Source organism: Uloborus diversus, chromosome 9 (assembly GCF_026930045.1).
Source record: "Uloborus diversus isolate 005 chromosome 9, Udiv.v.3.1, whole genome shotgun sequence".
Taxonomy (NCBI): Eukaryota; Metazoa; Arthropoda; class Arachnida; order Araneae; family Uloboridae; genus Uloborus; species Uloborus diversus.
Genome location: NC_072739.1, coordinates 144175776 through 144193381, shown reverse-complemented (window position 1 = coordinate 144193381; position 17606 = coordinate 144175776). Strand labels below are relative to the sequence as shown.

The following is a 17606-nucleotide window of genomic DNA, read 5'->3' as shown; positions in this document are numbered from 1 at the left end:
GGCTGAACTTCACTTTTTACTATTTTATTTTTCCAAAGTGAACGGAATTAAATGCAATTCAGCTGAAATGAGTATATAAATTGAAATAAGAGCAAGATTGTACTCCTACAATATTTGATAAATTATTAGCACTTTTTCTGAAACCACAGCTTTCAGTTTATTCTCTTAAAATAAGTTGTGTCCCAAAAAGTATCTGTTAAATATTAATAAGTATTAGAAGCTTATCTAGACGTATTTTGTCCTACATTAAAAAAAATGGATATTGCTTGATTTTTTTCTCTTTTTTTTTTCTTTTCTTTTCTTTTCTTTTTCTTTTTTTTTTTTTTTTGAAAAATAACATATTTTCAAAACTGTCTTTGATTTTTTTCTTTATTTTTGTAAAAAATTATGTTCAGTCAAACATTGGAAATTGTCCCCCAATCTTTGATGACATCAATGAAATCGAAGGGTCAGTTATGATTAAAATCCTTAGTAAATCAATGTTTGACCATAGTTCTCAATCACGAATTTGTAATTCTTTCAAATAAAATCAATTTCATTAAAGAAGTACATGCAGTGAGTTAAAAAAAAAGATAGCTTATGAAGGTTTTACCGCAATGGCTTTACCCTATGACCACTTTCCCCACGCCATTTCATAAATATACATACAAAAGAAAATGACACAAGAAAGATTAAATCGATCTATTTTTACTTCAAAGTTTCCATGTAACATGTTCCTTATTAATGTCATGTAAAATAATAACAATTTTTAAGTTTTAAAATAAATTTTTAAATACATTATTCATTTAACTCGGAAAAATCTGGATTTTATGACCATTTTACCCAAACAGCTATAGATTAGTCTAAATTTTCTGTAACATTTTACTACCAATCAATTTACATAATTATTTTGTGTAAATTGGGCCATTTGCATTGCAATTGAACTACTCTTCGAATTCAATATTGCCTTTAATAGTTCAATAATTTCTGAATGCCTATAAGAGACAAATTTTTGCCATACTTCCTTGATTCTTGATTTTAATCTAAACGCTAAAACTTCCTCAATATAGATCCACATACTAATAAATATTCGAGCATTTACTGTTAAATACAGATGCTGACAAATATTTTGATTATAATGATAATAATTAATTTGATTATTGAGAGAAACTAAAATCCTTTAAACAGTCTCCTATTTATAGCTTCCTTGAAAACATAAGTAACAGGTGAAACAAAGTCGTTCGTACATTTATCAGCTACATGCCAACAATTTGTTCATACTATATCTTCAAAGCGATTTCTGTTTGTTAAAAATTAACCGCACATATCCGTTCATCTTTCGTTTATTTAAGATTTGTGAATAGCTAGGACAAAAAAATGCGTCTCACTAAAAAAAATTGTATCACATTACATATTCATTATGATTCTATTCAATACATTTAACCTCATCACATTTCAACTTATCTACTTGAGAAAAAAATTACTAACTTATTGCCTTTTAAGTAATTTTCTGACAAGATATGAAACAACTATTCCAAAAGAGAGTAAAAATTGCATGATATCAATATCAATTTTAATAAACAAAAAACATAATAAAGTGACGCGATAAAATTGAATCCAGTAGAATCGTAGCTGCAATAAATTAATATGCGACAAATTGATGTAGAGGGAGAGAAAAGTTACCAAATGGTTTAATCATATTTACACGCATATTTGCAATAAAATAATAATGATAAAAAATAAATTAATTTCGAAAAAAAATTTCAAATCTTACATTAAAAGCAAAGTAAATTGCTTGCAGATTTACACGGTACTGTCGTACTAGTTTACGCTGCCGTTTTATAATAGTAAGATGATAATTCGTTTAAGTTCTTGTGTTCTTCCCGCTCGTTAAAAAAAAAAGGGGGAAGAAGAAAGAAGGAAAGAAAAGTGAATACTTTTCTGACAAATTCAAGTTTTAGCAATTAAGAACTGCAGACAGATGGTTACTCAGTGCTACAACAAAATGTTTTTGAATAAATTTCAGTTTGCAACTTAAATTTTAGACAAAATGTCATACCAAAGGAACTCTAATGAGATATATTATAAAATTACACAGGAAAGAGAACGTGACAGTAATGAGCTTAGGAAAAGACCTGGTAAATCATCCATTCCAAAGTTTTGTTAAGAATTTGAAAATTTTGCCAAAAAAAGTAAGTTAGACCACAAAAATCCATTACAGTTGAAATGATACGCCAAATAAATTTAGACAACCGTTAAAATTGCATTAAAAGTTCCGTTAAAGTTAAAAAAAAAAAAAAAAATACTCCACCATCTCCATTATATGTCACAAAATTTGCAAAGGTGCGTTACCATAACTCATCCTCATTTATAATTACCGTATCTAAGAATTTGAAGTTCAAAGAAGCAACGCTTTTAAAAAATCCCTATTCTTTAAATAAAGTTTGAAAAATTGAGAAATAATATTAAAACTTGCTAATTGCTCAAAATTTAGCTGACTTGTGAAGCTGTTCAACTTTCCAGAAACAGTGTTATAGAAATGACGTATTTTCTATTGTCAACGTTTGGAAAATGATTAATTTTTCAACATCTTAGAAATTCTTGACAGAATTTTTTAAAAAATATGTCAAAAAATAGGGAAAAACTTGCGTTGAGTTCTGGCATAAAAAATAAGGCTGCGTGAGGTTTTTTGTTAAAATTACTTCGACCAATTCAGACGGAGTAAATGACTGGTATCTATTTAGTAAATGATTTAAAATAAGCGTCCGGATTGCTCCAAATTGTTTGCTAGAAAAAGTGCTCCCCATTGCGGTTTAAAACCTGAAGACATCAATTTCGTATACAGTGGACTCTTTTGATTCTGATCACTCAAGGTACCGAACAAAAGTGTTCAGATTATGGGAGTGTTCACTTTATAGGGAGACTGGATAATGCTTGCATATGTATTCTGTTGCGTTAATGGACTATGTTCAGTACTTTGCGAAGTCAGCTTTACCAGTTATTAAGAGAGTTGCTGAATTTTGGATTGGTGATTAATGCAATGTCTGATTAAACTCAGTAGGACGTAAACTCTTGCTTTTTTTTCTTTTTTAATTTGAAACGTTTTACGTTACAAACAACTATAAAACATTGCAACACAGTTATCGGAGCAATACCTTTAAAAAAGACTAATTTTAATAAGTTTTTATATCGTGTATTCTCATGCAAGGTACGTGTTATCATCTAAGTGAAAATATTTCGAGGTGATTCTGAACCAAGTCGTACTTTAAAGGTCTTGAATGATTGGATTCTTGAAATACACAGCGGTATAAACTTCAGGCTCCTATTGCTCAGCTGAATTATCTCTTCTTCCTGTCTTCATCTTCTTAATGTTCTTCAATCATTATGATAAAAGTTAGAAGGTATTTCAGACTTTACGGTTTGATTCATGAGAACTCTCGAGTACGGATTTTGAACATGTTCAGTATATAGAGTGGTAATAATTGAACAGGGTTAAAAATTGATTTCATAATAGTAGGGTATTCATATTACAGGGTGTTCAGAGTGTAGAGAGGTCAGCCTATGTTAAGTCTAAGGAGTCTCACCGGCACCATCAAAATGTGTTCAGAATATGGGGTGTTCACATTAGGAAGTGTTCAGATAGGGAAAGTGGACTGTATAGAGTATATTTGTTTGATCTTAAGATCAGATAATATAGACTGTAAATCATGCAGTTCAAGAACACGTTGCGTTTGTAAAAGTGCAAAACGAAAAAAAAAAAAAAAAAAAACTTTGGAGCTGTCCACAAATGATGTCACGCATTGAGGGGGAGGAAGGGGTTGAGTGGCGTGTTACACTTTGTGATAAAGGGGGCGAGGGTAAAGGGTAAAAAGTGTTGAAAAAAGTGGATATCATTTATGGGCAGCGCCTTTGTCCATTAAAGTTCACTTAACTAAGCATATTGAAGGTTTTGAATCTGAAGCTAGAATTTTCATGACATCATAAGCTCTTTAAAAGAACTAGTTTATAAAGAAAGTTTTTTTGCAACATTTTCGTAAGATCTATCCGCGGATGAAAGGCCTCCACCAATTTTCAGTATCATTCTTGTTATATAAGAGCCACTTTTGCATTATTTACTTTAAAAGAATTTTCCAGTATTTCTAGCACATACTCTCTTACGAAAGATTTTTTAAGCATTTGATTTGAAATATTTATTTTACTTCAAACTGCTTTCTGAAAAGATTTTCTTAGGTCATTTTTAAGTACGGTTCTAGAGTAAACTTCGGATGTAATCGCTTTATTCCCTTATACAAAATATTTTAGAGGGATCAGATTATCGGATTGAAACCTAAAAGTTAGGACGTGATTTTAAGCATAAGAATTGCCATACTTCGCCAATGTAGCACTTTTTTCGTAACGAAAGCTTTTAAGATTTTAAAATTCCATTTTTATGAATATAAAAAAAAACTTGTTTGAACGGATAGTTGTTCAATACACACACACACACACACACACATATATATATATATATATATATATATATATATGATGCTCAGATAGAGTTTTGAAAAACCCGTTACGATCATATTTTACACTGCGTAAATATGTTCTTGATTAAACTTCATATAATATAAGGGTTTATTCAATAAACGTTGAAAAAAAAAAAACAAATATCATATTGAAAAGTCATTTTTACTTCCTTTTACAAAAAAGGAAGTATTGTATTTGCGAAAAAGGTTTCACCAAAAATCGGCCTTAATTTCCATTTTGCTCACCTCCAAATGAATGTTGAGTTTTTTTTTTTTTTTTTCAACCCGACCACACGTGGATATGTGCCTAGGAACGTACAGGCACCCGAAATATCCATTTTGACGATCCCCGAGTCAATTACAACGAGTTTTCTCGTGACGTCTGTATATAGGTATGTATGTGCGTATGTGTGTATGTATGGCGCATAACTCAAGACCGGAATGTCCTAGAAAGTTGAAATTTGATACGTAGATTACTAGTGGTGTCTAGTTGTGCACCTTTCTTTTTATTTGCATTCGTCTGCTCCAAAAGGGGTCTTTTTCTTTTGGGGAGAAATCATTGTTAATTTCGATGTAAACTCAAGTGTTGTTATAATTTGGCGGACACTTAGCGATATATCGCCAGTCTTTTGGTCGCCAAGTTTTGTCGTACAAATTTGGCGATTTTTTTAAAAACTAGTTTCAACTGTTGGTGACATTTAGAGAGTAAACTATTGAATCATATTAAAACTGTCAATTATGAGAAAATGACATTTAATTGGAATAAAAGGAAGTCATATGATGCTCGTCTACATCAGTTCGTCTACTTTTAGCTTTATTTTAAGCAAATTATTTGCGTGATTTCATTGTACGATGTTCATAAAAACAGACTCATTTTAACATTTTTTTTTCGTTACGTTGGATGCTGCGTTTGCTTGGTGTTCATGTCATCATTTTCTTCTCCAAAATTTTTCCAAAACATTCTGCGTCATTACGGGCCATTCATTAATTACGTAAGGACGATTTTGGCAATTTTTGACTCCCCCCTCCATGTAAGGGTACGTAAGATTTTTCAAACCCCTCCCCGCAATTCTTACACACATATATATATAAATATATATTATACACTTGCGTTTCTTAAACTTTTATTTTCACGCGCGGACTCGGAAAAGCTTCTAAAAAAATTAGCTGAACGGCGAGTTTTTTTTTTTTTTTTTTTTTTTTTAACCTTCGACTCTTGCGAACTGGCCATTAAAAACTTGTGAAAACGTTTTGACATCAATAGTGTGATTTCTTACAAAGGGAAAATAAATAAATCTTTTTCTTGTTTTTAAAAAACTCACATTGTTTTTAAATGCAAACGGAAGTAATATACTTACGTTATTTTAATAGTTATATACAAGTGAAAATCATTTGTGAAAAATCAAAGATAATTACGAAAATTAATGTTAAAAAAAACATCACATAGGACGTTGTTACATATCATTCTTTGTTTGTTTACCTATTTCATTCTTTATTTTTTGAGTAAAGAAAATATTTTAACTGGTAAAAGCAAACATTTTTAAGGATCGGTGCTAGTCCGCCCAACCACTGGTTGAAAATAACTTGTGGCCCCAATTTTAGTGGCACAATCTAGCCCTTGCTATTTCGAAGTCATCCCATTCGATGATACTTCATTTCCACAGAAATTATAAATTAATTTACTAAAACGCTGTAAAAGGATATGAGATATTCTCAAACATAAAACTTTTTTTCATGTTTAGAAATCCAATCATTTAGGCACGAAACTTTTATTCACTTGTTTTAAAGCACACATTTTACCTTCATGATGATCTTATGTGAGGTAAAAAGCATCAGCTTCAATATCATTTTTCTATTAGTTGCATTTTGTTATTATTATTATTTTTTTTTTTTTTTTGAAAAAAAAAAAGTTTTGAAGGGTTTTCTACTTACTTATTAATATTTAACAATATTGCAAATTCAGTAAAAAAAAGCTGTTAAATTCATCATTAATATGTTATTCTATTTTCGATGATGACTTATTTGGAATCAAAAGTAAAACATCTTCATTTCTACAAAAACAATGAAACAATATACAGAAAGCTGTAAAATTGCTTCTTTTTTTCTTTTTCAAATCCAATTTTTCAACCACAAAACTTTAATTTCTCCCTTCAATATGTATGTTTCACCAGCACATTAGATGTGTGGCAGAAAACATTCATTGGATGCTTTAATTATTACGAAAACACTTCTACTAATTAATATTCCCCACACAAGCATACTCACCCTTTCTTTTCTCGAAGATGCTCCAGAGGATGTCAGACTATCTTCCGCTTCCATGGAAGTGACGGAAGGGGAGCATGCCCCCAGGGAAGTGACGTGCACTGCTTCCGCCCATCCTCCGGGACACTTCCTGTGGACGAGGGGGGACAGCGTGGTGTCCCACTCGTCCTCCCTGCGCCTGAATGCCTCCAGAGAGATGGCGGGAAACTACTCTTGCACAGTCTGGAATGAACACGGCCGGATGAGCAAGCGATTTGAATTCAGAGTGAAACGTAAGTCTTTGGCTTCAATTGATTCCCCTTTCATCCAAAGTGTGGATGGTCAGTCATCCAAAGCCGATTTAATTGATGCTATGTTGTGAATGTTGTACCTGAAGTTTTCGCTTGTCTTCTGTTTCTCCTTGAATGTTTTGTTCTTTCTCTTATGTAAGAAGAATGCAAAATGGTTGCAACATTGGATAATTTCTAGAAAAAATGTTTTCAATGTTTGTCACCGCATATAATTAACCAATTAACCATTTATTGTTGAATAAAAACCTTTGTGCATTAAAAGTAAAATAAGAAATAACAATGTTAAAGAAAACAAATTGCAGATTACTAGAAATTACGCTTTTTTAAATGCAAAAGAAATGAGCTTATGGGTGATAAATACCTTTGTACATTAAAAATAAAATAAGAAATAACAATGTTAAAGAGCACAAATTGCAGATTGCTAGAAATTACGCTTTTTACGATGCAAAAGAAATGAGCTTATGTAAGAAAAGACATCCTACTTTTTATCCATAACCTTATTTCTTTTGCATTAAGAAAAACTCCCCTTTAACGCCAAATCACGTGTCTGCAGTAATCTGCAATTTGTGTCATTTCACGTTGTTATTTGTTATTTTACATTTATTGTTGCTTTGAATAATTTTAAATCATATGATTTTTCTTTTTCTAAAACGGAATGCACATTTTCTTTAACACCTTTATAGCTCTTGCAACAATATATGCGAGTGTGAGTGAAATGAAAATGAACTCATCCCCACACCTCTACCCAATAATGGTTAGGTCCATCATATACGAGGTGCGCACGTAGCACAGAAACAACCCTCTTTTACGAAAGTGTCATAAACGTTCATACAATGGTTTGAAGATGGTAGCATGACATAATGGACACTGCAAAAGAGGAACAATTGGCATGGTCAGGTTTTTGTCAGCTGCTACTTTCTTGCTAATTTACTGCTGTGTATGGTGATCATTGCGTCTCATTGGCCACTCTAAAGCGCTAGAGCAAACGGTTCAAAGAAGGACGTGAAAGTTGCAAAGATAACCCAAGACCTGGTCCAAGACCGTCGCGACGGTCGCTTATGTGATTATAAGACACAACTGGCGAAGTTTAAGGGCCTGTTCACAGATCGGCCGTCCGTCCCGTCCATCACGTTCTTTTCCTCCCGAAACAGGTTTTCTTTGTTGGTTGCAATGACAGCAAGCCATCTTGGACGGGACCCGTTTCGATCAGAAGAACCTTGATATCTGACGGCCGTCAAAAGTAAGACAGCATTTCACATTGACTTCCGCCAAGCAGCGCGCTCTTCTCTCTGATGGGTGAATTCAGTCACGTGATTGATGTCATGCGACCGTATGTGAATGCTATTCTGCTTTCGTCGGCAGTCCGTCACGTCAAAAAACGGGATAGACGGGACGGTCGGTCGATAAGTGAACTGCCCTTAAGAGTGGGAAACGCTGCAACATCCTCCATACATCCCTGATTTGTCGCCACCTTTTCGGGAAACCGGAAAAACATCTGAAGGGCACCAGATTCGTGTCGGACGGCGCCATGAAGAAGTCAGTTACAGACTATTTGAATCAGCAGCTCAAGGAGTTTTATGAGACGGGAGTCGCACAATTCAATGGAGAAAATGTCTCAATGTTCATGGAGACCACTTTTAAATAAAGTACTCTGGCATATACTCGCACTGAATCACTTTCATTTCACTCGCCCTCTTATATAATACATGTCATTAGAGATAGCTTAACGCCTTTTCTCATACATATGTTTTTCACACACTGACAATATAGTCACCCTTTATATTTTAGATAATCGACAAAAGCAAAAAAAAAAAAAAAAAACAAGAATGGTTCGACAATATTTTTACAGCAATTTTAGTATATTTAGTAGAATTGTGATTAAATAGAAATAATATATTTATATGAATAAAGTTCTAATATTTACAATTATTGTAGATGATAGAGTTTAATGGAAAATTAAAATAAACTGGCAATATTGAATTTTTCCGGGAGCCAAAACTTATAAGAAATGAGAGTGAGTGTTTTGAAACGCATGTTTAGAAAATAGAACTCGTTTCTCATTCCACAACTTGATTTTTGAATGTTTTGTTTCACAGATCGACCAGACTGTATAGTTCGTAAAGATTTTGAGAATGCAAGAACTGTTCTCATTTGCCGCTCCAAAGCTGACCCTCAAGTAACAACCTTTACGTGGTTCAAAGAAAATGCTTCGATTGCAGGTACTCAAGATGTACACGAAAGTCTACTTCCTATACCATTGGGGGAACAGAACTTGACTCGTTATTCCTGTATCAGTAGTAATGACATTGGCCCATCTGATCCTTGTAGGCTGCAAATTTCCACCCTACCTTGTAAGTGATATACATTAATGTTTCTCAGCACTCCTGTACTGCTCATGGTTGCTTCATTGGTAAAATGTTTCTATTTTTGTTAGCTTACAGTAATTTTGACATAATGTGTGATAGTTAAATCAATGAATCTGCTAAGACCACGAACTCCAGTGTTACTGGGGAAAGCGCCTAAGTGACCACTGTCTATTTGATGCTGCAGGCATACGCAAACTGCTACTTGTAAACTAATTTGTGGTCACCTTAGATGTCTGTCATACTTGACACTTAACAAGACCTGCCCAACATGACCCAAAAATATTATAATTTCCTTTCTTTAATTGCGTTTCGGCTCTTCGTCATTTTCAAACCCAGTACATTCCTGGAGGTAACAGTTCTTCCATACAGCACCACTGCCGCAGGAAAAACATTACCACTTGAGGATTTCGACGCCCTAGCAATAGGAACCTGGGTTCTCAAGATGCGAGATGGCACTGAAAATTAAATTCAGCGGAGATTATCTAGGACAAACAAATATTTAAGGGTCCTATTGCGTAATGACATCACATGGGCACTGACCATTTTCTGCATCGTGAAAACCCATCGACTTGGATCCTGAGTTTGAACGCATACACTTGGGAATAGACCATCGAAATTTTATGGAAATCCATTTGAATTTCATTGCCAATTTCATGGAATTTTAATTTTAACACTGCCTGTCAGTCCTTCTGTAGTGATTCCGCACCATTTTCTACGCAAACACATGTTTTAGATACAACAAAAATGGAAGGAAGAGCGGGATGCTATCCCGTTTTTTCCCAGTCCCGTCCCACTACAGGACCATGTGTACAATAAGTAACATTTATCCGGTCTCTACTTTAATCAAATTAATCAAACAATGTTATCAAACAACTGATCTCAAGCATTTTACTGTTCATTTTCCTAAGTCGAGACTAAGCGTCAGTTTGCGCATGCGTCAGGTCTACTGTGATTTTATCAAAATGAGGAGGGAAACCCGGAAGTAAAAGGTGCAAAATAAGGTGTTCAAAGACAGCAAGTGCGAGCGGTAAGTGCCCATCCTCAACCTATCACCCCTTTTTGAAATGGAATATTTCCTGAGTGGTAGTGTTCGCTTTCGAGAACGGACAGTAATTGTGCTTAAGTATCACAAGTTTATTCGTAAGAGTACTTACAGGTAGTTATCAAAATAATGGAAACACTCTGTGACAACTGTGTCGTGAATCGCTATTCTGCCATAAATGTTCTCTTAATAAAGGTGCCTTCTGACACTAATCACTCACACTGGTGAATCCGGATGGTCATTGAGTTCTGTTGTCACTTTTGCTTCTATTGTTCGCTTTTTAGACATTACAATCCGCTTCAATACCCGTCGGTTTCTTTCACTGAGTTTATCTTTCCGCCCACTATTTTGCTTTGCCGAACTTGTCTTACCGCGCTCTGTGTATGCTGTCATGACTTTAGATACTGTAACTCTAGAAAAGCCAAAAATTTGCGATGTTTCTGTTACACTTGCTCCAGCTAGACACGCTCCAAATATTTGGCCTCTTTTAAAATTTGAGAGGTCTGACATTTCACGCGCTTGAAAAAAATCCAAGACTTACAGAACTTCAATCAAGCCACCATATACTACCAGAATATGTACATTGCTATTTATAAAAAAAAAACGGATATCTAGTTTTATTCTTTATTACTTACGAAGCACATTCAAAAATGCCACTTTTATTCACGGGCGTTTCCATTATTTTGATAACTATCTGTATCTTATCATTACCGGAATTTCATGAAAAATGTAATTTTTACCGAAAAAAACTCGAATATCGGATTAACAACTACGTAATGATGACCGACTGTTTTACTGCACTGTAATCGACGTTTTTTCCTTTTTTCTTCTTCCTGTATTACTGTATCATAAAAAATCTAAACTATTTCAAAATATTTAAGTACATCCACCTAATTTATTAATTATGCATAATAATAACAATTGCCACAAGCATTGGTTAATTTCACAAGAATGCTCCCGAAACACTTACCTATCAGCTTTACACTTCATACTCTTTACTCGATCTCATTTAATTACTCCATAACTTAATTAGAAAGAGCAGAATTGATAGCAAATATATTTTTCTCTCTGGTAAGCTTTTGTATAAACGTTTCGTGAAATGGATAATAAAAAAACCATGACAAAGTCTTCCATACTGAGTATTTTGCAGCACTTTAGAAATATCAAGTTGTGGTAGTAATTAAATCGGTTTTTTGCAGAAAATCTTCGTCTGAATTTCTTGACAATGCTATTGACGTCACGGAAATTTTACTTTGGAACCATGTTTTTGTTCTTAGAACAAGCAAAGCATTTTTCGTCGCTTTTCATCACCAATATTTTTCTTTCGAAATATCTCTCAATTATGATTAATGATGTAAATTAAATGCATAATGAGGTAGCTGACACTACTTAAGAGTTGAGATTATTAATATGAGATAAAACATTTTCTATCTTGTAGTTTCATCGCAAAAAGTTCAACATTGCTCGAAGTGCGTGGGTTTTGCATAATAAATGCTAATTTTCATGAAGCCAGTTCAACGTGAAAAATTAGCAGTGCGGAAAATTAATATTTTCGCCAATCTGTTAAAAATGTTAATTAGCAAAAAGTGATATTTTTTATATGTAAGTTATCGGATTTTTTACTTCCTTTTACAAAAAAAGAAGTATTGTATTCGCGAAAACATTTTCACTCAAAAATAGACCTTAATTCCCATTTTACTCATCCCCGAATGAATATTGAGGTTTTTTTTTTCGACTCGACTAGACGTGGATATGCCTAAGAACGTATACACACGCGAAATATCTGTAATGACGATTCCCGAGTTAATTACAACGAGTTTTCTCGTGAGGTCTGTTACGTACGTATATATGTATGTATGTATGCGTATGTGCGTATGTATGTCGCATAACTCAAGAACGGTAAGTCCTAGAAAGTTGAAATTTGGTACGTAAACTCCTAGTTGGGTCTAGTTGTGCACCTCCCCGTTTGGTTGCATTCGGGTGTTTCTAAAGGGGTCTTTTGCCCCTTTTGAGGGGGGGGGGAATTATTGTTAATTTCGATGTAAACTTAAGTGGTGTTATAATTTGGCGGACATTTGGCAATATATAGCCAGTCTTTTGGTCGCCAAGTTTTGTCGCCAACTTGGCGACAAATTTGACGATTTTTTTTTTTAAAATCTGTTTTAATTTGTTCACTGTGCCTAATTGTTTAGGCACAATAAGAGAGTTTAGGCTAATTTAGAGAGTAAACTATTGAATCACATTAAAATTGCCAGTAATGAGGAAGTAAAAAAAGGAAGTCATGTGATGCACACATCAGCTCGTTTTTTTTTTATTTTAAAAGTTATTCATTAATGGGTGTGACTACTGTATAATAGACTCATCAAAATGAAGTACAGCGAGTTTCAAAAGGACTCCCATACTTTGAAGTGGCACAACATCAAAACAGTGAAAGATAGAAAGTTATAACGGGTGGTAGGTTAGATAGACAGGTCTGGAATTTTTACATAACGGTGATCGTTGCATGTTCGTTTAATTTATGTCAAATTTCAAACTGAAACGGAGGACATCCTGTATTAAAATAAAACTTTGAATACGCAATATATATTGTGCCACTTCTTGGCTATCAAATAGACTTTAATATCATAAATTGAATGCTAAGCCATTTCTTGACTATTTGCAACGACATAAACTTTTCTAGAATGCCGAATAGAAATAAAATTGCAAACAGTTCTACTTTCCTGAAGAATTTGAGTTCGATTCTGATAAGTTATGTCAAATGTTGTTTTAAGAACCAAAATATTTTGAAGACTTACTTCCTTTTTGGGATAAATTGATTAGACTAATGGGTGGTGGAAGACTAGAATCCAGTTACGGGCCAACTGCTAACCATGGATTACTCCACCTGATTGGGCGGACTCTAAACGAAACGAGATAGAATAGAATCCAAGTCATTGCGCAACTCGTTCTTTTTAACCAGTTCAAATGCGATTTTAATGTGAATTCAGGGAAGGAGACTCTCCATTCGGGCTGAAAAAATAGTTCAAAGTCCGAACATTAGAGGGCACTGTGATCACAAAGATCTTTTAAATAGTGTGTTTATTTCACACAGGGCAAATTTCATTACAATGGGTTCGATATAAATACCTTTCAATGCAGTTAGATGATACAATCGGAGGGTAAAGTTCGAAGGCTATCGTCTTTACAAAGGCGGATGCTTGGGCCTCAAACATTTCTTCTAAGGACTTCTAAGTTGAGTAGTCGTTTGTATCCAAAAACGAGAGAGCGATAGATATTTAGGACTACGAGGGCGTTGATTCAATAAATACATTTTTGTAAACTACTTGAAAGCCATTAGTGACCTAAGTGTCTCGAATGTCCAATATTTGAAATATTTTTGAAAATCATAGCATAATAAATTTGAGCCTTGTTTTTCCAACATTACCACATGTTTCACCTATTTAATTTCTCTGTAATGTCGTTTCAAAGTAGGAGAATCCTTTCTGAAACACGCTGTTAGTAGCTTTCCTGAATTTACGATCAGTTTGTGCTGAAAAGTATGTTTCATCTTTGAAATTACGTATAAGGCAAATTTCTCATGAACAGCAACTGATAGAAATTGTGAAATCTTAGGCATCAGGGCGAAAAATAAGAAATTTTTTGCCTTTACTTTAAAAGGTGATTCTCACCGTGGTTGCGAACTCTAGCTGGTGGGCTAAATCAACATTAGCTATCAAAATGCAGGTAATCTCAGTTTCACCGAGAAGATATCTGCCTCAAACTGGCTATTCTAGAGAGGTTTTTTTTTTAAATTCTGCAGCATCTGGATGCCGTAATAGGGATGTATGTGTCGCTTGCAAATCTAGTTATTATGGCAGATCCCAAAGATATCATTGCCTCTGTCTTTCCCAGCAAAGCTCTCACAGTCGAAAAGGTAAAGTAGGTTGTGGCCAATGTACTACAACAGGACAATACTTTTTTGAACTAATCCAGAAAGCCAGTTTTTTCCAACAAACGTCATAAGAAATGCAACTAAGTGTACGCAAAAGTGAATTAAGTATTTCACACTATTAAACTAAAAGGAATCAACCAAACAGTTGTTTTGTCACGTTTAAAAATGAAAGAGGGATATGATACATATTTTCTAAGACCAAATATTAGCTACGAAAACTATTACTTTAATAGCCGTAATTAAAATGTTACTTTCTTCAGGGGTTATTTGTATTCATTATTTGTTTTATAAAAGAGTACACAAAAGTCAAATAACCTGGGAGAACTCGCGTGGGGTCCTGAGTAACCACATTTACTTAAAACGTTATTTTTTGAGTGGGCAATTCAACAGCCTTGAATTCAAACTTATTTCTATTTTTTTTTTTTTTCCAAAAACACCGGCGGTAGTTGATGATTTTTATTTTTTGAAAAGCCACATTCTTTTTTCTATTTAGGAGACTTGCAACTGGAGTAAAAGTGAAACTGGGAGCCAAATACAGAAAATCTAAATCCCTTGGGTTAAATGTGAACAATTTGCTTTGAAGGTTCATTCCAATTAAGTCTGTTATAAATGCGGGTGAAATTTAATATTGGTGTGCGCTAAGTGTGTTATCAGTGGTTTTTATTTATTTCGTTCTATTTTTATGTTAAGTAGTCTTGGAAACCTGTTGTAGCAATCAATTTAAAGTCTCTGAAACTTTTTATGAGTACAAGCATCTATTTTACAAAATAGCAGCAAACTTTCAATAAGTTGCATTTAGCAAAAATTAATGGATGGGCCATACAGGTACCCCGCACGACCTTTTGTGTTCTATTTGGCAAGCGAGTTCTACCCAGTTTAAGGTAAAGTCTATTATATTTTAAAACACGTTGCAATTTTTTTCTTTAATTATAGGATATTAAAAAGTTTATTTTTTAATTATGTACTTATTTCTACACTAAAATCAAATGTTCGACTTTTTATTTTCCTCCAACATTTACAGCATCTTCTGGCTGGGTACTTCAAGAAGAGAACTTGATCATTGTCGTCGGAGTGGCAGGAGGCTTCATTGCCTTGATGTTGTTGATGGTCATAACAGCATCAGTTGTAGCTTTCAGACGAAGAATGTCTGGTACGTAACTTATTTCTGAAATATTTTTACTTGCTTTATCATTGTTGTAAATTATTACTCTATTATAATAGTTAAAATGAAATAAAAAAAATCATGCAAAGGACATAATGTGGAGAAAATGCACCTATTAGGTTTTTCAAAGCTATGATGGAGCCCCTTGATGGAGCTTTATGATGGATAGCTAAAAGTATTTAAAACATAATGAAGTCTTAAATAAATACACCTCGACAAAAGTCACTGTTGTGCATGCCAAAATTTGTCGCATTAGAAAAAAACCCCACGGGAATACAGGACAAGAAACGTTAACAACTAATCCTAAAAATTAAAATTCTGCCATAGATAGCCCACAACCAAGAAGAAAGACTGTATCAGAAGCGATAGAGCAGCGGAAGAGATAGAGAAATAAAAACGGCCCCAAAACAGTCGCTTCCTGATGTCAGAAAACATGAAGTACTGGGAAAACCATTGTTTACAGTAAGAACTTTCCAAAAAAGAATAAGCTTCCCGAAAATTGTGGTCATAGACTAAAGAACATTTAAAAAATGCGTTATCAGAAGAAAATCAAAACAACCGCCTGTATTAGCCGATGAGTAATTAATGTATCAGTAAACTTTTACGCATTTTCTATTGGTTATTATTGTAAAAAGATTTTAAAGGCTGTGTGCAATAGTAAAGAACTTTCATTTTTAATTATGCAAGAAACGAATCATTTTTCAACTAGCCAAAACGTCTGAATAAAACTATACAGTGAAACCTGTGTAAGTTGACCACTTGCGGGGCACTACTTTAGTGGTCAACTTAAGCAGGTGGTCATCTTATAGAGGTTGAATTATATGATAAGATCTAATTCTGTGCCTGAAAATATGGTCAACTTACAAGGGTGGTCAACTTTACAGGTTTTACTGTACAAGAAGCATATAGATGATGATTAAAATAAAGCTGTAATCAAATTTTAGTGAAAACATACTAAGTTTTTTGGAATATGTCAAGGGGTATGAATTTCTAAGCAAACAGAGGTAAACAAAAACTAAGTTTTCTATATTCATAAAGATGAAAGCCCGAAAGTACGATTGAAACGTAAATTTAAAATAAATAAACGTACGTTTTAATTAATATATATTTGTTGACCGTAAGCTGTGCAATAATAGAACGTTTACATAATTGAGTAGTTTAAGCTATTCAATTTCCCAAATGAAAATGAAGTATTATTCCTCAGCAGAGGCCGTGCGCATTAGCCGGTAAACACCTCTTACAAAACTAGTATACATCTTGTAATCCCACGTGACGTAAACATCATTTCCCGGCAACGACAAAGGTTTAAGCTTAATGTATATGATATAATCATTCGATAATGATACATTGAATGAATTAAACTCTAGCGAAGAAGATTAACGCGTATTTAAGATTTTAATCGCACTCTCTGATGCGCAGTGAGGAACATTAATTACAAGTATTATGTTATGGAAAATGAATTATTTAGAAAGATGTTATATGTGTGATATGCTTGTAATAGAATGTTATGTTTCGCTGATGAAAGGTAAAATGCATAGGAAAATAAGGTAACTGAAATATGTGTTCATTTAGAGTAGCCATTTGGCAATGAAAATTAACTTTTTATCTCTACGAAAGATTCATTTAATTTTTCCTTTGGATATTTATGATTTATTGGACGAATTAATTTAAAATAATGATAGTTAATAATTAAATTTAATATAAACCTGTGTGTGCATCATCTAATTATATAAAAAATATTATTAATTGTTTAATATCTCTTTTTACTTCCTTTTACAAAAAAAGGAAGTATTGTATTCGCGAAAAAATTTTCACCCAAAAATCGGCCTTAATTTCCATTTTTCTCACTCCCAAATGAATGTTGAGTTTTTTTTTTCAACCCGACCACACGTGGATATGTGCCTAGGAACGTACAGACACCCGAAATATCCATTTTATCGATCCCCGAGTTAATTACAACGTGTTCTCTCGTGACGTCTGTATGTACGTATGTATGTGCGATGTGATTATGTGTGTATGTATGTCGCATAATTCAAGAACGGAATGTCCTAGAAAGTTGAAAATTA

The 17606-nt window shown here is 33.6% G+C and overlaps 1 protein-coding gene across 1 annotated transcript in view; it reads left to right on the top strand.

Moving 5' to 3' along the window:
• LOC129230543 (B-cell receptor CD22-like) overlaps positions 1-7110 on the top strand; it is a 33269-nt gene extending 26159 nt beyond the window's left edge. The window contains exon 7 of the mRNA XM_054864947.1: positions 6770-7110. Coding sequence (XP_054720922.1) covers positions 6770-7110 — 341 coding nt within the window. The remainder of the gene's footprint in view (positions 1-6769) is intronic.
• Positions 7111-17606: the final 10496 nt, after the last annotated feature.